This window comes from Pteronotus mesoamericanus, unplaced genomic scaffold, assembly GCF_021234165.1.
Source record: "Pteronotus mesoamericanus isolate MK-2021 breed Mesoamerican mustached bat unplaced genomic scaffold, CSHL_Meso_final contig_20, whole genome shotgun sequence".
Lineage (NCBI taxonomy): Eukaryota > Metazoa > Chordata > Mammalia > Chiroptera > Mormoopidae > Pteronotus > Pteronotus mesoamericanus.
The window spans coordinates 11470584-11490987 of NW_026555085.1; the positions used below are offsets into that span (position 1 = coordinate 11470584).

The window sequence follows — 20404 nt, forward strand, 5'->3', positions numbered from 1 at the left end:
ATCTGGCCCGGGCAGGCCTATGGACACCCCAGGCTGTCCTGCCAGGGGTGTGGGCAGGAAGGGGGCTGCCCCTGAGTGTCAACCCGGTGACCGCACAGGTTGCTTCTCCTAGGACAGCCCCAGTTTTCACCTATCGCTCCCGTGCAATTACTCACAGTGCCCTCGTCCGCTCTCAGTGCCCTGACTTGGACAATAAGTGATATGACTCCACAGGGGACACCCCCCCAAGCCTGCCACCGGCCAGGGGCTGTCTGTGCCAGTCCCGGGGAACCCTCAGCCCGGGGGACAGGGGGTGGGTTGCCTCCACACCCCTTAACTCTGGCAGAAGAATCAAGAACAAAGACGCGGATATACGGGGGAAGGACTTCCCCAAGTCCCCACCACCAGAAACAGGAGGAGTTGGGGTGCCAAGCTGCATTTGGGGGCCTCAGAAGACCACCCCTATTCTCCCCCTGCCCTGCCGCCCCCGTCTGCGTGTTGGCCAGAGGGCTCTATGGAAGAAGGGTCAGAGACAGCCCGTGGCGGCGTCTGGGGGTCAGGGTCGGGCACACTGCGATCCAGGGAGTGGGGTTAGGCGGAGAGATAGAGGTGAGCCAAGGTACGGCCAAAGGGACCTGTGTTGTGGGAACAGCGATGCGGAGTCTGGAGTAAAGGCTCTGGGGGTCGGAGGGTGAGGGTGGGCAGGTGACCGAGTCAATTGGTAACAAGTGAGAGAGAGGAACCTGCAGAGGGTTGGGGACAGGGGGTACACCAAAGAGCTGCCCGGCCAGGTGAGGCAAACACAGGGTGGAGGGGCCCCCACAAGACTGGAACCCAGGGTTTTGTGGAGGAGGGGGCACTTGTGTTGGCTAGGTATCAAAAAATGGACTGCAAATAGGAACAGCTCGTGCAAACACTGAGGAAAAACCATCTACGATCTCTCCAAGAGTGGCGAGGGGAACAGCCTGGCAGGTCCTGGGCAATTTAATGGACATGAGATGTTATCACATGTTTGTGGAGAGCCTTGGGTGCCCTGATAACTGGCTTATTGCTTGTTGAACGGTCTCAGAGAAGTAGCCCCTGGGGTGCAGCCATGCTGGCTTCAGGATGGGGTGGGCAGAGATTTGCTCATTGCCCTCACCACCTCCTCCCACAGCTTCTTGCCTTCCTGAGTCCTCTTCTGGTCCTTTCCCAGACAGCCAGGCCTGGCCTCCAGGGCTGCGAGCTCAGGCTGACCCATCCCTTCCTTCGCTGGGTCCTTGGCGGGGGCGGAGGGAGAGGGGAAGATGGCCAGCTCCCACCCCTGCCCCAGCATGCTGTGGGCTGTGCCATGCGCCACCCCCCCCCCCCCGTCACTGTCCCTGGTGTCACTGCAAGAGACACAGCAATTAGGTCAGAACGCCCCTCCAGATGCTCACCCCTTCTCATTATCTGGAAACAGTTACAGTGTATCACAGAGAGCCCTCTGGGGGTGTTTTCCCATCTGTTGCTGTATTTCTGACACATGCTGCTTTCCCACCTGGAATTCCCATGCCCTCCTCTCCTCTTATCTATGCCCTTCCTGTCCTTGGACAAGTTTTCAAGTCTCTCTGAACCTTTTTCTCCTTGTTCATAAGGTGGACATAGTAGTACTCACCTCAGGGGGGTGGGAGGGGGTCACAGAGGACTCAGAGGGTTCATTCATACAAAGTGTTTGGCTCAGGGCTCAGCACAGACTAGGTGCTCACTGAAAAGTGGCTACAGTTCTCAAGGCCTAGCCTAAAAAAACAAAAAAAAAATCCCTCTTCCTCCAGGAAGCTCTCCTGGACCACCTAAGCCTTAGGTGGCCAGTCCCTCTTCTACCTTCCACTGCCCACTCCTCAGGGCTCATCATAGCCTGATGTACATCCTTTGTCATAGATATACATCTTGTCTCCACGTTTACTGGGTCATTGCCATGTGCTGGGAACTAAGTGCTTTACATCTGTTAATTCCTTTAACCCTCACAACATCTCTATGAAGAAGGTACACTATTACCCCCATTTTACAGAGGAAGAAAATGAGACACACAGAGGTTAAGTAACTTGCCCAAGGCCACATAGCAAGTAAAGCAATGGACCCAGACCAAGGACCGAGGCAAACTCCAAAGTCCATGCTTTTACTATAATCATAGGTTGATAAACGTTTCAGAGGTGGGAGGATATACACATGACAAGAGCCCGTGGGCTTTGTGGCATTTCCAGTTTCAGTGGCACGTATACTTGGGGCTCTACACCAGTGCTGTGTGTATATGTTCATCGCATGTGTATAGTATGTGTACAGAAATGTGTCTAATGGCTGCATGTTGCACATATGGAATGCTTAGACAGCACGTGGTCAGAGTGTGTGCACATATGCACAATTTCTATGTGTGCGCCCCATGTGCATTTCTGCAGGGGGGTGTAGAAGGGCATATTATACTCCTCTGTGTGGCTGTCATTCTGCCCGAACAGTTAAATACCAACGAGGGAAGTGGAGCAGAATGTATTTCCAATTCCTTAGAGATTGAGATGTTGGAGCCTGGAGTGGCTATGTGACTAGTGCGCTGTGTGTGCATGGACTGTGAACATTTTGTGAGCATGTACGCACACGTGTATGTCTGTGCATGCACGCTAAGTGCACCAGGCATGTGTGTGTCAACGGTGCAAAGGGGAGCATTTGCAGTGCATTGGTGTGTGCGTTTGGGTGCACAGAGGATATATGTGACCTGTGTGTGTCTATACCTTGGGAGGTCTATGTACATATGCAATTATATATAAGAGGAGACAAGGGGGTGCAAAGATTGCAAAGACAGATCTGAATTCCACCCCCGCCTCTGCCTCCGCCTCCGCCTGCCCTGTGGTCTTGGGCAAATGGCTTCATCTCCCAAGGCTCTATTTCTGCATCATAAAATGAGAATAGTGATACCTACCTCAGAAGTCAGGAGGATGAGAGATAATAGACTGAAACACAATAGGTACTTCATGCTCACACACTATTTGAGGATGTGTTTGTGTGCACATGTGCGTGTGTGAGCCTTGAGGGTGTGTACATGGAACGGTGTGTGTTCACAGGGTGTGAAATGTGCGCGCCAGGGAGCATAGAAGGTAAGCGTGTGTGTGTCTAACCGCCCTGTCCACACGGGGGGTGCATGCCCGGGCTGTGGGGGTGAGTACGTGGGCATGTCGGGGGGCACAGTGTGTAACACTAATGTGCGTGACTGTGTACGTGCGGGGGCGCTGTACTCCAGGCCCCTCGTTCTCGGTGGGCTGGATTTGAGGAGCCTGGCGGGGCTGAGGGGGTATCTCTGGCTGTCAGGCCCGCGGTGGGTGGGGGCGCACCCGCGGGCGGTGACTGAGCCCCAGCTCTCCCACCAGGACTGCCAAAATACAGCGAGACAGGGTGTAATTACCGGCACTTACCGCGGCCATCACCCCCCTAGCCGCCGCGTGTGACACACGACCCGTCAGCTCAGCGTTGGCACCATTAAGGGGCCTCATTAGCATCCCGGCTCAGAAGCAAAATTACCCTCACTGCTCATTTCAAGATGTCATCAATTTTAATTTAGGGCCCAAAGATAGTACAATGGGAAGGCCCTCGCCGGCCCGCCGCACATGGAAAGGGATGAGAGTGGGGGAGGGGTCGGGGGCAGCCAGGGCTGAGGGGGACAAAGAGGGAGAAGGGGCTGAGCCAGGAGAGGAGAAAAAACGCTGACCGCCCCCTGCCCCAGTAAGGTCCCCAGGCTAGGGCTTCTGCGGGCACCCCCGTGGGAGGGAAAAGAAATTGAGGGCACAGCCAGGGGCAGGCCCCTGGTCCGCCCCCCCCCCCGCCCCCCTCCAGGGCCACCTGGAAGCTACGACTTCCAGAGCCACGTCTTGAGTGACATGCTATGCCTAGCGCTTCCCTTAAGCTATTCTTTTAATTCCCACAACCACCCTGGGTGGTAGATATTAAAATCCCCCGTTACAGGAAGGGAAACTGAGGCACAGAGAACCGCCCCCACATCACACAGCAAGCCATGGCAGAGCTCACATTTAAACGCAGGCCTCTTTGGCTTTGCCGCCCCCCCACCTTTCTGAATCCAGAACTCGTGGCCTCGTGGAAGTCTTCCAGGTGACAGCCTGGGCCCCCCCACCTCCTGCGAGTGGCACCAGCGTTCCCATCCACAGGCACCCACGTTCATCAGGCCTTCACACACTCTGTGCCCTGTGCCGGGAATGCCCTTCCCCCTCCTAGCTCAGCTGAACTTCACCTCTCGCTGGATCCCCACTGCTGTTCCTGCGGCTTCTCCCTCACCTGACCCTGGGGCTGGCTGTCCCTTATCCACCAAGCGCCTCCTGCATCCAGCCCCAGCCGGCTCAGAGTGGGTGCTCAGGGTTTGCAGGCTCCCACGAATGAATGATCACTACCTCCCAGCTGTCCTCCTGCCCTCAGGTGGAGGTAAGGACTGTTGTCTGAGTTGAAAGGAAACACAGGTCTCCTCCGCCCACCCCCACTGTTCAGAGGAGCTGCTGAGGTTCAAGGGGAGGTGGGCGGGGCTTCAAAAAGACCTGTTTCAGTCTGTCTTAGCTGGCACAAGAGAGGTGTGCCACAAATGTTTGCTGAATGAATGAATGATTGAACACATGAGCGAATGACCAAGCGAGTGAGAGGTTTCTCTCTCCAGGCCCCTTCAGGTCCCTCCAGGGACAGAGATCTGTTACTTCCTCCTGGCCTTGCAGCAACTGGCCTTACAAGCACTCCTGGGGCACTTTCATTTTACAAGCAGAGCCTCCATTTCCATTTATAAGCGGAGACTGGGAAGTCTCCACTGGAACGTCACAGGCCAGTGGAGAAGTTTCTAGCAATTCTGGCTTGGAGGGTGGGGAGAGCCTTCTTGTTATTTCCAGCCAGCTCTGCCACCCCAGTCTGTCTTAATTCATAGCGGGGCTCAGGTCAAGCTCCTGAACCCCGTGGGCCGTGGTTTCTCCAAGTGTGAGGCGGGAGGCCGTGGCAGGAGGCTCAGGGACAAGGCAGCAGGAGGGCCGGGCTTGGGGCACTGGCTGAGGGGAAGGGGCACTGCCACTCCCTGCACCTGCCCTCACCCAGACTGAGGCCTGCCTGCCTCCTCTGCGGCCCGACGCCCCCAGCTCCCTGGCCACCGCCGGGGAGGGAAGGGCCCCCATCCGGAGCCCCAAGACAGGGTCCTCGCTGGCAGCAGGCGCCGCTCCCTGGCCTCACAGAAGACAGATCGCTCCCTTAATCACTCTGGAAAAGAACCCCAAGCCAATATAATATTATAATTAATTAATTCACTAAAAAGGTATTAAATTTCTCTCCCCCCTGTGGATATTATCTGAATTCATTGACCTTTAGAAAAATCACCCTCTAATTGTAACCAGGTCCAAAAGCATTTGCAGCCCGTCCCTTTTACATTAATAATATCTTCCCGGACTTGGCTCTGGCTGCTTAAATATTGTATAAATTCCACTGCCCCCTCAGAAAAGAGAGAGCAAAGGAAAAAAATGAGTCTGAAGCCTGAGAGGAGGATGGGGGCTGGACCCTAGGAGGTGGGGGTCCCAGGGGGTGGGGAACATGAGGTGAATTGAAGGGGCCCTTTCTAGCTGCTCCGGCTGACATGCCAGGTGGCTTAGAGGGGCAGGGAGCATGGATTGGAGCAGGAGTGTTAAACTTGGGGTTCGTGTTTTGGAGGCTATGGGGGGTGGGCGGAGAAGATTCGTAGTGTGTATCGGATTCTCATCCGAGTCAACGGCTCCAGACAGTAAAGGAAGAACCTGTGATTTAAAGGAACAGTGGGCAACAGAAACCAGTGACATTCCAAGGTCATTATTCTGAGGTTCTGCTTCTCTCCTCCCAGGCTTCACTCCAGTTCCGGCTTCCCAGACAGCCCTGGCCTGCACATTGGGGACAGGCCTCAGAGGAGGTGTGCGTGGACAGCTGAGGAGGGAGGCACCAAGGGACAGAGAGCCGGGGCCACGCCACCCACGGCCTGGCCTCAGCAGGGCCCACAGTCTCTCCTGCCCTTTGATCTGAAGACACTCCCTTTTCACTCTTTTGTTCATTCTCAAGGCCTCAGGGGCTTCCTTGGTGAATTGAGGGCATTGGGCAGGTCCATCTCTGCTTTCACGCCCGCCTACATACCCACTCCACCTTTTAAGAAATCATTTCCCTCTTGTGGACCTGAAGTCTGGAAAGGTGTTTTCTACCAAACAAAGAACATGGACAAAGGCCACATTCCCTTCTCATTTACTCAGAGATGGTCATAACCACCAGTCCGGAAGCTCTTGGCCTGACCCCTTCCTGCCAAAAACTGAGCAAGGTCCATGCAGACCAGCCCCAGGTGCGCGAATGCTTTCTGGTGACTTGTTGAACTGCTGGAGGAAGCACCTCTGCCTGACTTCGCCAGACCCGTCGGACTGCAGGGTCCCCAGGAGGGCAGACAGTTTGGAATACACAGTTAAGCTGAGATTCCCCGACACACCCCTGCCCTCACCCAGCAACCAGGTAGATGGCTGCCAACTCCTGGCCCTTTGGTGCCCCCTTGTGGGTAGAACCCCACTCACACCCTCAGTCCTGCTCAATGGGCCACCAGACCCTACTTCCCAAGGAACCTAGGGGGCAGAAAGCCAGCAGGCAGGTGAATGGTACTGGTAAGGTGGTCTTGAAGGGTTGTGTGAGGAAGCTCATGGGAAACTTCACTCCACTGAGTGGATCCTCAAGATAAAGAAGAACAAATGGGGTGGGAGAATTCTCAAGTGCCTGAAGGACTAGTCTCGGGAGTTCCCACACTCCCACCTGCTCCAGTGCCTATACAGCCCACACCTGGACTCATCAGGTCTCTCCCAGCCAGAGTCCAGGGCTGGTCCCAGGAGGGGTTGATGGGGCACTCCCAGGACATGGGCAGGTCCTTGGAAGTGAGGTGGGGCCTGGGACTGGGAGGTGCCTGTGCCCAGGCTGGCTCACTCTCCACAGCAAGGTCATCCCCTGCTCCATCTCACCTTGAGATTAATCCTGCGGCCTCTGCCAGCCCAGTGCCATCAGTGCGCCTGGCCCCCTTTCCTTCTCTCCCCTCACATGTTAATTGCTCCAAAGCTGATTTGATCTCCTGTTCTGCACAGAGGAAATTGCCCTCTTAACCATTTTCATCCTGGGATTTTCTTTTTTAAAATGAGGTCCCTTCAGCCTCTCAGGGCCCCATGAGGGGGGATCTGTTTTGATCTCTGCCTGAAGAGACTGGGAAATGGAGAGGGAACTAGGCAAAGCCCTAAAAGACCCTCTCCTCCCTTCCCCCAGACTCAAGAAGCTGCCGCTCCACCCCTCGGTGCCCCAGGCCCATCTCCCCATCATGCGTGAGGTCATGCAGGGCCAGGATCTTGAAGCAGAGACCCTCAGAAACTGTGAGGTGGAGGAACTGAAGCCTCACTATCTGGCCAGAGCAAGCAGCAAAAGCTGTGCCCTTGGCTCCATCCAGTGTCTTGTGTGCTCACCTCCTTCCAAAGCAGTTCATGTGGGTACTTGTTCCCCAAACCCGTAAGGACACAGCCCCTCATTACTAGGGAGCCTGTCCTACTAGAGATACTAAATCAGAGAGCAGAGGGGCTGGCCTTGCCTGCTTCTCAAGCCAAGTATGAGGCCACTTAGGGAGGGAGAACAATCTGAAGAAGTCACCACTAGAGACTGGGGAGGGGAATAGGAGAAAAATGCCCCCCACCCCAGCCAAGGGTAGCCTAAGTCAAGGGTGTTCGAAATCAGCAGCTAAGAACAGTAGACTTGGTTTGTGAGCAACCCAGTCGCCTTCATCATCCAGCTCAGCCAGCTTTGAAGGTGTAAGACTAGCGTGGCTGCAGCGCCACCTTGTGACTGTGAAGGACAATGCTCCCCCGCATCAGCATCAACCCCCATCAGTTAAAGCGCGCTCTTTCACCAGCTTTCCCTGGAGCAATTCTTGGGAGCTGGGGGGAACCGGGCGCCCGGCTTGTCCCCTCCTCTCTGTATCCCACTACCTTCACCCCCATTGGGGGCACTCGAACTCTGCATCCACCCAGAAAGGAGCCCCCTGGATTGAATCAGCCCCAGACCCACTCCAAAGAGACAGGACAAGTGGTACAAAGCACAGTGTTTACTAAACGCACAAAGTGGGGAGCCTGAAGGGTAGCTGCTTTTCCAGCAGTGACCCCACACTAACCTGAACCCAGAGCCCCGCTGCCGATCAACCCCGCCCTCACACCACCTGGTGGAGAGCTGTTAGCACCAAAGGGGGGTGGGGGTGCCCCACCTGTGTGAGGGGGCTGGCCAGGCTGGAGGATGGTCTTGTCGCCATCTGAGTCCCAGAAAAGCAGTCCTGGGCACCCACTAGATCAGTCACTGCTTCAGAGAAGGAACTGTCTGAACCCCCTCCTCCAACGGGTCCTCCCTCATTGGTGGGGGGTGGGAGTGGGGAGATTAGGCTCAGAAGATAGGATCCTCCCAGGACCTCTTCTTGCCCCCGGCACACACCCGGGAGTGAGGACGAGGACCTATTCCTGCTCAGCCCCATCACGAGGGCTGCCCCCGGGGAGTACTGAGCCAGGCGGGGGCTTCTCCTGACCCCTCAGGCTGCCAAGCGGGCAGGCACTAAGTCCAAACAAGGGGCTGACAGGGAGGAGTGAGGCAGGGCAGGTGGCTACTTCACACACAAGTGCAGCCTGAAGCGGGGGGAGGAGGGTGGCCCTGGTCCTCCCCACCCCCAGGCCTGCCCCTGTTCCCCAGCATGGGGGCAGCCAGGGTCACAGCACGTCGCCCTCCTCCATGCTGAAGCTGCTCCTGCGGCTGCTGGCCTTGGAGGCCTCAGGGGACATGGTGGAGAAGAGGGGGTCGGAGGCCAGTGGCAGCAGTGAGTTGTCCAGGAGCATGAGGTCCAGGTCCTTCTTGGACAGGTTGGGGAACAGGGAGCCATGCTCTGGCCCCAGAGGTTCCGGGTAGCCTGGGGGCCCTTCGTCGCCCCCGCCCCCAAAGCTCAGGCTGTGGCTTAAGTCCAGTTGGTGGAATGGGGATGGTGGCTGGGCTGGCTGGGCTGGCTGGGCTGGCGGGGGCAGTGGGGCCTGGGGGGGCAGAGTCGGCAGTGACTCAGGGTCGCGGACCTCGGCCCCCAACAGCAGGGCCTCCCCTGGGCCCTCCTCGCTGGGCAGCTCCTGCTTCACCACCTGCTGGGCCAGTTCAGCCATGTTCATGCCAGACGGGGAGGTGGTGGGGAGGCCGTGCACTCGAGCCTGCATCTCCAGCTCCTGTGGGTGGGGCAGACAGAGGGCTAAGGGCACATACCCACGGGTACCAGCTGACCCCTGCCGCAGCCCTTGCTCCTCCCCCTGCAGCACCCAAGACCATAAAATGTCTCAGCCTAGGGTAGCTCTAGAGTCTAGGCCAGCGTTTTATCAAACTGTAAGTCGCAACTCATTAGTGGGTTGTGAAACCAACTTAGTGAGTCTTGACCAGCTCTCCATTTTCCCTAATTGAAAGATACTTGCCTAGACTAGATTAGACTGGAAATTACCAGAATGCATGGCATCTATTAAGGATGAGGGTTCTTTGATGAAACTTTGATCTTTCACTTTGAGTGTGGCTATGTGTGCTGGATTGTAATGTAAATTATAGTACTACTATGAGAAATAGAAAAGTTTAAAAACTTCAGTCCAATCACCCATAGATGACCAGCCTCAGGTCCAAAGAAGACAGAGACCCTCAACACAGAGCCAGGACTAGTAGAACCTGTGGCTCCAGGTGACTCTCCCAAGTCTTTGTTCTTTAGTTTGCCTCCTAGAGCGGTTCTTAGCACTACACACCAAGTAGTTCCAGCTCTCTGCCTCTCACACATGGTAGGTTTGCAATTTTCTGCTCCCTTGAGGTTAGATATAGACAGGTCCTTGCATTGATCAAGAAAATGTATGCAGAAGTGACAAGTGTCACCTTAAGAGGAACGTATGGCTTTAGGAGCCAGCTCTACATGTACCTGTCTCTGGTGTTGGGTCCCAGAATGAAGGTCTCACAGAACAGAACTTACAGCTGATATGTGCTGCTTAAAGTTGCTGGGAATGTTTGTTACTAAACCATAACATCCTGACTGATACATTTTCCCTTCTTATGGCATTATTCCCACGACTTCAGTGTAACCACTACTCCTGAAATCACGAGCCAGGCCCGGGTCAGGAGTCAGAGCTACCCAAGAAGTCCAAGCGCAGGGGCCAGACCTGGATGCGGAGCCATAGCTGCTTGTTGGTCATCTCCAGGCGCCGAGAGTGGTTCTCAAGCTCCCGGGACTTCTGCAGGTCCTTCTGCATCCTCCGGATGTAATCAACAGAGGCCTTGAGTATGGTACCCTTGTTCCAGCGCACATCCCTGCAGGCCAACAGAACCAGGGGTGCGTGTTCAGAGTGGCCAATTATTTGCCATGCTCCCGGTAGGTGGAAATAAAACTCCGCTTTGTTTTCCAAAGCCTTTGTCGCCAGTCCCAACTTTGTCCACAAACCCCAGACCCAGCCAATCCCTATTTGTGGATGAGGCTGATCTCCGCAAGTACAGAACAGACCCTCCCAGGTAACTTGATTGCTACCACCCACCTCACTAATCCCATGGAACCAAGCAATTAAGAACAGCTCCCTTCCCCAGACCTTCCACTGCTGACACCAAAACCCATACCTGTCCTTGACCCTCATTGCTCCTACCCCTGCACCACCTCTATACCAGTCTACTGTCCTCGCCAAACTTTCCCAGCATGGCTCCTCCTCCTCCAGCAAGCCTTCCAGACCCCAGCCTTACTTTCAGAATATCTGCTCATCTGTTTTGAGTTTTCTGATTTGGGAGAAGGAGGGCTCTTCTTTTCTCAAACAGCTGATAAGCTCTTAGAAGGCAGCAGTCAAGGGATTCTCTTCCCTCCCTTCCCCCTGGCAACCCGCCTGGGGCTGATTGCTCCAGCTCCTACCCAGCCCCCACCCTTCCCGCAGAAACCCCTGCTCAGCTCACAGGTCATTGGCCTTGGGGATCAGCATTCCCAGCTCCTTGATGCGGTCATTGATGTTGAACCTCCGCCTCCTTTCAACTAGAGGTAACAGATTCCAGAGGGGGGAATTAGAGGCATGAGAACCCCACTGGGGAGAAGGGCCCAGTGCAAAGGAGAGTACCTTAGCCCTTCTGGGAAGTAATGCGTACCCTTGGGGTAATGCGGGACGTGGGAATGAGGGGGTCTGGCGCAGGCCAGGCACAATCAAGGGGCTCTGCGAGGGAGGTAGAATCAGCCCTGTCAGGCTGCTAGCGGGCCGGGCTGCCTGGGTTAGGATGCCCCCCACTGCCCCAACTCCTTCCCAGAGGTCCCCGGGTTCCATACCCAAAAGAAAACAATCTGATAAACTCATTCACTCTGAAGTGCTGGGAATTTCATGAATATTGCTTCCCTGGAGCCCCTCTCCCCAGCGCGCCCGCCCGCCCTGCCCCCCCACCGCCATCCGGAACAGGGCAGTCTGTATTAGCCCAGCCATTCCCACCAAAGGCCTCGGGTAGGGAAGGCTTCCTAAAACCTTGGTGGAGAGGGAGGCAGGGAGCAAGGGCAAGGTGGGGAGGACTCACTTAGGTTGTGATTGTCCTTCTTCTGCCGCTCCTTGGCCAGAGCCCTGCTCTCAGCATCTGGAGGCCAGGAGAGAATCAGAGAGGAGCTGAGAGGAAGGGAAAGGGGAGCGGGAAGGGAGCCAGGACACAGAGAGGTAGGTACCTGTAAGCTCACGCTTCTGGGTCAGGTCAGCTGGGCAGGAGCTGCTGGTGACACCCACCAGTGAAGCTGTGACCTGGGGGTCACCACTGTACACGTTCAGGTGGCTGCTGGACAGCGGCAGCTGTGGGGTGAGGTGGGGAGAGGGACCCGGTGAGCAGCCCCCCTTCTGTGGGGGGTCCTCCCCAGGGCTTGTTGTTGCTGGAAGAGCCATTCCCAGGGTCACCAGGGGGAAGCTGTGCTCGTGTCTCCCTGGCCACAGTTTCAGCTTTAAGGGGTCTGCTGCCAGCACCGGGGATGTCAGAATTCACCCTGGGCCTCTCCAGCCAGCAATTCCACGTGAAAGTCTGCAGAGTCCAGAGCTGAATAAGATGCAGTTCTTAAGAGTCCCAGCCTGGAGTCCCAGGAATCTCCAAAGAGAAAATGATCAGCCAGGTACTGGTGCTGGAGAAGATTTACGCCCTAGGCATTAGGAAGCCCAAGGGTGGGGCACCTAATCTCTTCCAGAGTTTCTGAAAGGTTTCCTGGAGGGCGAGGAACTTGAGTCCTGAGCAGAGCAGTGAGGAGATTGCTATAGGAAGGTAGGGGCGGGGCTGAACAAAGAACGGGGGCTGGACAGAGTGGTTGTCTCAGAGCACAGTGTGATGCATGCTGGGCAGGAGGTGAAGCTGGAGCCACGGGTTCAACTTGCAAAGACCCTGGGATTTTGTGATGTGCAACCAGTGGGGGTTTAAGTAAGGGCCTGACAAGAACATCTTTGAGCTCTGGAAAGATTTCCCCCACTCCTGCTGCAGAAACAAACAGCAAATCACAGGCCCAGAGCCCTACAGGATACACGGGCCCCCACAGGGTACACAAAAACCATGAAAGGGATGGGACACGTGTGCCCTCCCTTTCTCCCTTCCTAGACCTTGAGGCCCTTGCTGGCAGTAGGTTTCGGGCCCAGCTGGCCCGGACCAGCTCCTGCTGAGCCACTGAACATCACCAGGGCACCGGAGACAGCTGACCGACTCCTTGGTTCCCACTGCAAGAATCAGGGATTTCCCCACGGTGGCATGGGCTGGTGCCAGGATCAGGGTAACAGGCCCAGGCCCCAGTCGCAGGAGTGAACAGCAGAGGTTCAGGACTTCCCAAAAAGCGGTGGGGACACCTGCAATTCCACTGCTCAGTGTAAATACCTGTCACCTTTGTGCACAGCTAGACCCCAATCTCCTGCCTCATCTGATCTTCCCACAATCCTGGGAGTAGATGGTATCGTCCCTATTTTGCAGCTGAGAACAGTTAAGAGACTTCCCAAGGTCATAGCCGAAGCCAGAAGCCAGGCCTCCCTCCTGATTCCCAGCCTGTCTCCTTCCCACCTGCCAGCTCCCCTCTGCCCAAGAGGTCTAGAGAGCATTCACACCGCCAGAGGCTGCTGGAGGAAGGGGGCAAGGCCAGCTCCTGTCACTCGCCCCACCCCGCAGAATGAGGGGCACAGGCCTATGACCGCTGGGTCCTAGGTTTGGTAGACGAGGGGAGCCCCAGATCCCAGAAGAACTCACCAACCCTTGGCCGTCCTGTGGCCGCACTGCTACCCTCCAGGAATGCTCTCCCCACCTCCCCTCTGCTGCGGCCCAGCACCAGTGCCTCCAGTCCGCACCCACCCAGGCAGGCTTCCCTGACCGCCCAGGCACCTCTCCCTGCCAAAGCCCCGTCGCGCGCATGCAGGCTGAGGCACGTCCATCTGCATTCATAGTTCTGCGCCCCGGGCCCTCATTGCATGATTTGATGGAGGCAACTCTCATGTCTGTAGCTGAGGACCCTGTTTCTGGTCCTCTCCAGGCTCAGAGCCATGCAAGACCTCTGCCCCCACCCTCTGGCACAGCCACCCCACCCGGGCCAGCAGTACCGTATTGGGCATCTGGGATTCAGGATTGATGAAGCCCAGGACATCATCCAGACACATAATGTTGTCGATGACATCAAACTGAAAGAGAGAAAAGTTCTCCTGGGGAGGGCCCACCAGGAGAGGGGCAGGGAAGGGGCCCTGGGACAGCCACTGACCTGAAGGCACCTTGGAGCCCACCTTCCTCAACCTACTCATGTGGGGGAGAAGGAAACAGGCCCAGAGAGAGGATGAGCTGTTCAGGTCCCACAGGCCCCAGGGACCAGGCCAGGTCTCTTCCCAAGGAGCCGAGGTACCCAGGGAGCTTGCTTTATATACCTTCTGTCTGGACATGGCTTTGCAGGTCTGTTGGGCTTCCCTCTATTAGTCCCCTAGCAGAGATTTCAAAAGGAGGAATGATGTTTCTCCTATGAGAATGGGGCTCCCTGAGGGCAGGGCCGTGTCTCCCCTCAGTCTGGGGCTCCCTGAGGGCAGCACCTTGCCTCCACCATTACACCAGCTGTCCCAGGAACATAGCCTCTGGCACTAGCTCTGTTTGTGGCAGCCACTCCCTAGTTCCTCACTCACCTCCCTCTCAGGGTTGGAGCCAATGTGCAGCATAGCCATGGGGCTGTTGGGTGCACTGTTGCCGGCTGAAGAGGACACCACATGTCCAGCCCGCACCCCAGGGGAGGCGGCTGGCAGGGGCTTTGGGGAGCCCTGGGCAGGGCTGATGTGGGCGGCAAACTTGTTCCCGTAGGTCTCAGACAGGTACTCCCGCACCTTCTGGTCCCGGGATTGCTGCAGGTGGTAGGAGGTGGGGTTCTCCAGGTAGGACTGCACCTGGGAGGGAGAGAAGGCAAGGACTGTAGTGTGTCCTAGGACCAGGGCAGGAGGGCACAGACCAAGTGGACCTTACCTTCAGCACCTCCCCGGGCACAGGTGGCGGAGACTGGAAATGGACTGGGGTGCTGATGGCCGGGGTGGGTGGCCCCGCCAGCTGCTGCTGCTGCTGCTGTTGCATGTAGTGCATGACGGCCTGCTGCTGCATGCGCTCCCGCTGCTCCTCCTGCTGGGCCTGCTCCCGCATGAGCTGCATGCGCAGCCCAATGCGCGAAGCCATGGCGGCTGCTGGCGCTGGCTTCCTGTGGACAAGGGAACAGGTCTGTGAGGCACGTGTCCTCTTCGAGGTGCTGGGGCTTGGGGAAGGGACCAGGATAAGAGGGATCGCATCCATTGCATAGGAGCAGACACAGGCCCAGAGGAGGGAAGGGACTTGCCCAAGGTCACTGAATAAGTGAGTGACAAAGCTGAGACTTGAATGCAAGTTCCCTGGTTCCTAGAGCAAAAGTATGCATTCCCTCTGCATCACTGAAGCTCAGCCCCCAAAGCTTGGCATCAAGCTCATTCCTCTCTTTCTCTCAGGCCACACGGTGATCCTGTCAGACCTGACCTCAGATACATCCTTGTTTGCCACCACCTCGCTGCCACACGTGTGGGCCTCCTGAAGCAGCCTCCTTCCCCTTTTCTTGCCTCACAATATTCCACTACCAACTCAGTAATTAGAGGAGTCCCGTTAAAGCCTAAGTCAGATCCCATCCCTCCCTCTACTCAGAATTTGCCACGGCTCCCACTTCAGAGTAAAAGCCAAAGTCTTTACCAGAAAAGTGCCTCTTCACCTGTTCCACCTGCTCGGGCCACCCCCAACCCCTCAAAGACACCGGGTACACTCCCACCTCAGCGCCTTTGCGCAGGGTCTTCCTTCCACCTGGGATGGCTCATTCCTTCATCTTCTCCAAGGCTCACAAATACCGCCTTACAAAGACTTTCCATGGCCTCCCTACTTAAAATTGCAAAACCCCTCTCTCGCACCCCATGCCCTTTCCCCCTTTTATGTTTCTCCGTGTCACCTACCACCATCTTCAATACTAAGCATTTTTGTTTAGTTCCGTCATTCACTGTCTGTCTCTTTCTTAGCAGGTATGCAAACTCCCCTGAGGGCAGGCAATTGTTCATCTTCCCTGCTGTCCCTCTGGCCTCTAGCCCAGAGCCTGTGCCAGTAGATGCTCTGTAAATGCCTGCAGGGACCCGTCACTACTTATGAACCAGGCACTGGCCGTACACCAGCAAGCCGACCACAGTCCCTGAGTTCACGGAGCCCATAGGCCTTTACAGCCTGTGCAGGGAGGACCACTTCAGGCCAGGGCTCAAAGTGGGCTCCGCACCGTCCAGCACATCAGCCGGATCGTCAATGGGTCTCAGTGGGACAGAGGGACTGCGGCCTCCAGGACTAGTCTGGAAGGAGGGAGGACAGGACAGAACGAGACCTGTAGCTGTGCCCACTCTGTCTCTAGCTCACTGAGTGACCCTGGTCACAGCCCTCTTCCTCTCTGAGCCTCCATCTCCCCGTGCACAATACGATAGGGTTGAATCAAGCTATTTCTGAGGTCCCTCCCAGCTCGGACAGACTGAGACTCTGTGAAAGATGCAGGGACCCTGCAGATGCACAGACTCCATACAGGTCCTGGCGGGGGCTGAAGGGTCCCGTCTTGGGGACATTGCAAGAGGTAGCAGCATGACTTCATTATTCAGCAAGTGCTATCAAACAGGGCAGGTGTGAGCTTGAATCCCAGCTCTTTGCTATGTGACCTTGGGCAAGTCACTTAACCTCTCTGGGCCTCAGCTGACTCATCTGTAAAGAGTTTCTACCTTAGAAGACTGGTGAGAGTGTTCAATAAAATGTGTCTTAGGTAGTACATGGCACTTGGGAGGCTGAGTGGGTAAGTAAAAGATAGACACAGACTGGCGGGGTCTGCAGTGCAGACTAGAGGCCAGAGCTGTACCCCGGGGCCTGAGAATGAACCTCCAGTCTCCGCGGGTGGTAAAGGAAAGCAGATCAGGATAACATATTCTGTCAAACGCTAGACACCAGACACAAGCATGACGGGGAGGAACTGGCAAAGATTAGTGAAAATCACCGGATCATGAAAGTAATAATCTGCATCTACTTGAACATTTACTGTGTTCTGGGCACTGTTCTGAGCACTTTAACCTAAAACAGCCTTATGAAGTAGTTTTGGTTATTATTCTCCTTTTACGGATAAGGAGAAACAGAGGCACAGGGAAGTTAAGGATCTCGCAGTGAGGACAGAGGCTGGGACCCAATGCCCGGACATCTGGCTCCCCGCCCAGGGGCAGGGGTAGGGGGTGTCTGGAGACCTCCACATCTCCATGCTGAGCTGGTAAGGAGCTTGTCCCAGGTTGATCCAAGGCTGGGACTAGAGCCCAAGGCAACTGACCTCCAACCCAGGGCTCTGGCTACCACCACAGCTGCTTCCCTGCAAGGTGGGACAGCGCCACCCGCCTCGAGGTCTGAGCATTCAGGGGCCCTCCCTCACCACCATCCTCCCCTCTCTGCCCTTCGAGGCCGGGAAGTAGTAAAGGGGCTGCCTCAGCCTCGTGGGTCTCTGCCCAGATCCCAAAAGGACAGTCCTCAAAGAGAAAGGGGCAGACACTCTCCCTTCTGCCCCTTCTCTGCCCTGTAGCAGGGACACAGCTGCAGCCTCCGAGCCTTTCCTGTGGCCTTTACAGAGGGGCGGCCTGTCTCTCACCCCGCCGCCCGCCTCCCACACCAGCCCCAGGGGCTCTGACCCCAGCCTAGCCGCCCCGCCTTGCAGCTGCACCCACACACTCACACAGCAGCACTGGGGAGCCCCTCCACCTCAGAACAATTTTACCTCAGTTGGCCTCGGGAGGGGGAAGGGGACTGGGCCTGGCAGTGCCAGCCGGCACGGGGAGGCTGGGGGAGAAGGGGCCCCTTGTTTGTCTGACAGAGCGCTGGGCTGGAGCTGGTTCTGCCCAAAGAGGCCCCGGGCCGGGCCCTGCTCGGACGGCGCGGCTGCCACAGCCTCGGTTTGCTCACGTGTCAGATGGACCCAGGACTCCCTGCCCCACCGCCCTCGGGGTCTGCATGAGCTCCTGGGACAAGGCGTTAGAGACTGCGGGCCATGCAGGGTGTGGGCATCGATGGCTGTGGGCAGTCTTATCCTGTCCCCTGTCCTCTGATGGGGGCTCAGTGGCGGTAGATGGAGGCTTTCCCACCCCTGCTCCCATGGTTGAAGCTGTCACTCCTGATAGTGCTGCTCTTCCCACAGGGTCCCAGCCTCCCACCCTGGCCCCCCGCCTGGGTGGGATGGGTGTGGGGGTTGAGGGAGGGACTTGAGGGGATCTGGGGGTGGATGGGATGGTCCAGGAGAGGCCTTGAACATACTAACCCCTCCTTACCCCCCAAACATACCCGCCTGCTCTCAAAGCCTGAGGGGCCATGTGCAGCACCCCCAGCGCCCAGTCTGGGCAGGAAGAACTAAGAGGAGGGACACAGAAGAGCCAAAATGCCCCTAGACATGGAGAACACACGATACAATGTACAGATGATGTATTACAGAATTATACATCCGAAACTTCTGTAATTTTATTAACCAATGTCACCCCAATAAATTCAATAAAGTTTTAAAAAATGCTTCCAGACCCCTCCCCACCATCTCACCCGCCAGGCCCGGGAAGGGTCCACCATGCATGTCCTCGGTGATACCAGGAGCCTTGGATGCCCACCACGTACAGACACGGGCTGGGGTGTTTCCCTGAGGAGCTTCCACCCCCAGGGAACACCCTCATCCTGAGGAGGCAAGGAGATCCAATACCCCAGAGAATTCCTGCCCCTGCCCGAGGCATGGAAAGTGTAGCAGGAGCTGAAGTTTCAGCCGAGGGGATGAGAGCCACACCCATCTGTGTCCTCAGGAGCGGCAGGCCACTTCCTGACCCTGTTTACCCAGAAACTCCCACCTGACTCCACCTGTGCCCCAAACTGACTCTGGGTTCTAGCTTAGTTGCAACCAAAATGAGCTTCACCATCCAACAGATTCGGCTGAAGCCCCTGCTCTGTGCAGACTGGCGGGGTGACTCTGGGCAAGCCACTTAACCGCTTTGTGTCTTGGTTTTCTCCTTGGTAAAATGGAGCCAGTCACACCACCTCCTCACAGGGCTGTGTGAGGATTCAGTGAGTGTGCAGAATTGTCCTCAGCTGAGACTTCATTTTAGAAATGAAGACTTCATTTGGAAATGCCCTGCTCCATCTTCCATGACTATGGAGGGGCAGGAACTCCATGGGACAGGCCTTCGGGTACCAATGACAGGTGGATTCTGGGCTCCCTTCCGGAACTGCCTCCTGTGCCCCGGGCCAGAGCAGGTTCCAGGCTGGCCTGCGTGTGCGCCTCTCAACAGTCATTGACACCTCAGTATGAGCAGACTGAGCGGAACCCTTCCTGGAGGAAGATGTGGATGGAGGAAGAGGAAAGACGGAGAAATCCCTAGATTCCCTGAGGGGCAGGCAAGGGAGAAAGAAGGCCCCAGAACGGGAAAGTCTAAGTAAACATAGGAAAAAGGATCTCAAAGATACAGCACTGAGTGGAAAAAGCAAACTGCAGAGTAAAATGTACAGCCTTTGGCCACTTAGGCAGGAAATGGGTAAATGTGTAGAATAGATCAGAAGGATCAGGGTGTTTCTTGAACGCTTGCCATGGACCAGAGCTGGTCTATGTGCTTTTCAAATGTTCAGTCATCTGTTCTTCATAACAACCCTATGAGGTTGTTGCCCCCAATTGTCAGGGAGAAACTGAGGTGCAGAGAGGTAAAGTAACATGCTCGAGTTTTCATGGCTGATAAGCAGCAAAAGAGAGATTTGATCCAGGGAGCCTGGTTCACAGCCCCCACTCTTTTTTGGGGGAGTTGTTTGAAGGTTTTTATTAAGTTTCACTTTTATTCGAGGTGGTAGTTACACCAACGTATTCAGGTGATGCTGCAGCCATGCACAGAAAAGGAATGGTGGCTATGTTCAGAATTTCTAAGGGTGGTAAGTTGCGAGCAGCTGGCTACAGTTGAACCAAGAAGGCTAGGGAAGATTACTGAGAAATAAACTCCAAAGAGAGGAAAGGCAGAAGCAGGTAAAGTCAGAGGAAGGACCAATGCCCTCATTACACATAGCATGGTGACCTCATTTATTTTTATACAGAAAAATAAGTTGTATATTAGGTCACATAAATTTTATCCTATCACACATGCTGAGATGGCTAATAAGGATATCATCTTTTTTGATCCCGCGCGGTTTCCTTAAAGTATATTTTATTGATTATGCTATTACAGCTGTCCCATTTTTTCTCCCCTTTATTCCCCTCTGCCCTGCACTCCCCCCCCCTCCCACCAGCATTCTTCCCCCTTAGTTCACGCCCATGGGTCATGCATATACGTTCTTCGGCTTCTCCATTTCCTGTACTATTCTTAACCTCCCCCCGTCTATTTTGTACCTACCAATTATGCTCCTTATTCCCTGTACCTTTCCAAACCACATTTTCCCCTCTCCCTTTCCCCAGTGATAACCCTCCATGCGATCTCCATTTCTGTGGCTCTGTTCCAGTTCTAGTTGTTTGCTTAGTTTGTTTTTGTTTTTGTTTTTTAGGTTCAGTTGTTGATACTTGTGAGTTTGTTGTCATTTTATTGTTCATAGTTTTGAACATCTTTTTTCTTTTTTTAGTTATGTATTTTACTTAGTTTACTTTTTAAATTTATAAATCATGCTCACTCTATCACAGTTGTCTCAATTTCCCCCCTTACCCCCTCCCCCGCCCCACCCCCACTCCCCGCTCCCACAGTCCATGCCCACCCTGTTGTCCATGCCCGCACAGCCCCCACTCTTTATCCACTATTCTGGGCTCCCCCAACATCCCAACCTGTTCAGAGTGGTTCTCTCTTGAAAGGGGAGTGGGAGCGGGTGGTGG

The 20404-nt window shown here is 55.6% G+C and overlaps 1 protein-coding gene across 1 annotated transcript in view; it reads right to left on the bottom strand.

Moving 5' to 3' along the window:
• Positions 1 to 8097: 8097 nt before the first annotated feature.
• Positions 8098 to 20404, bottom strand: part of TFEB (transcription factor EB) — a 46723-nt gene continuing 34416 nt past the window's right edge. Inside the window, exons 2-9 of the mRNA XM_054569349.1 lie at positions 14494 to 14719; positions 14163 to 14417; positions 13599 to 13676; positions 11714 to 11834; positions 11572 to 11628; positions 10972 to 11047; positions 10200 to 10347; positions 8098 to 9239 (exon numbers count right to left, since the gene is read on the bottom strand). Coding sequence (XP_054425324.1) covers positions 8742 to 9239; positions 10200 to 10347; positions 10972 to 11047; positions 11572 to 11628; positions 11714 to 11834; positions 13599 to 13676; positions 14163 to 14417; positions 14494 to 14697 — 1437 coding nt within the window. The 5' untranslated portion in view covers positions 14698 to 14719 and the 3' untranslated portion in view covers positions 8098 to 8741. The remainder of the gene's footprint in view (positions 9240 to 10199; positions 10348 to 10971; positions 11048 to 11571; positions 11629 to 11713; positions 11835 to 13598; positions 13677 to 14162; positions 14418 to 14493; positions 14720 to 20404) is intronic.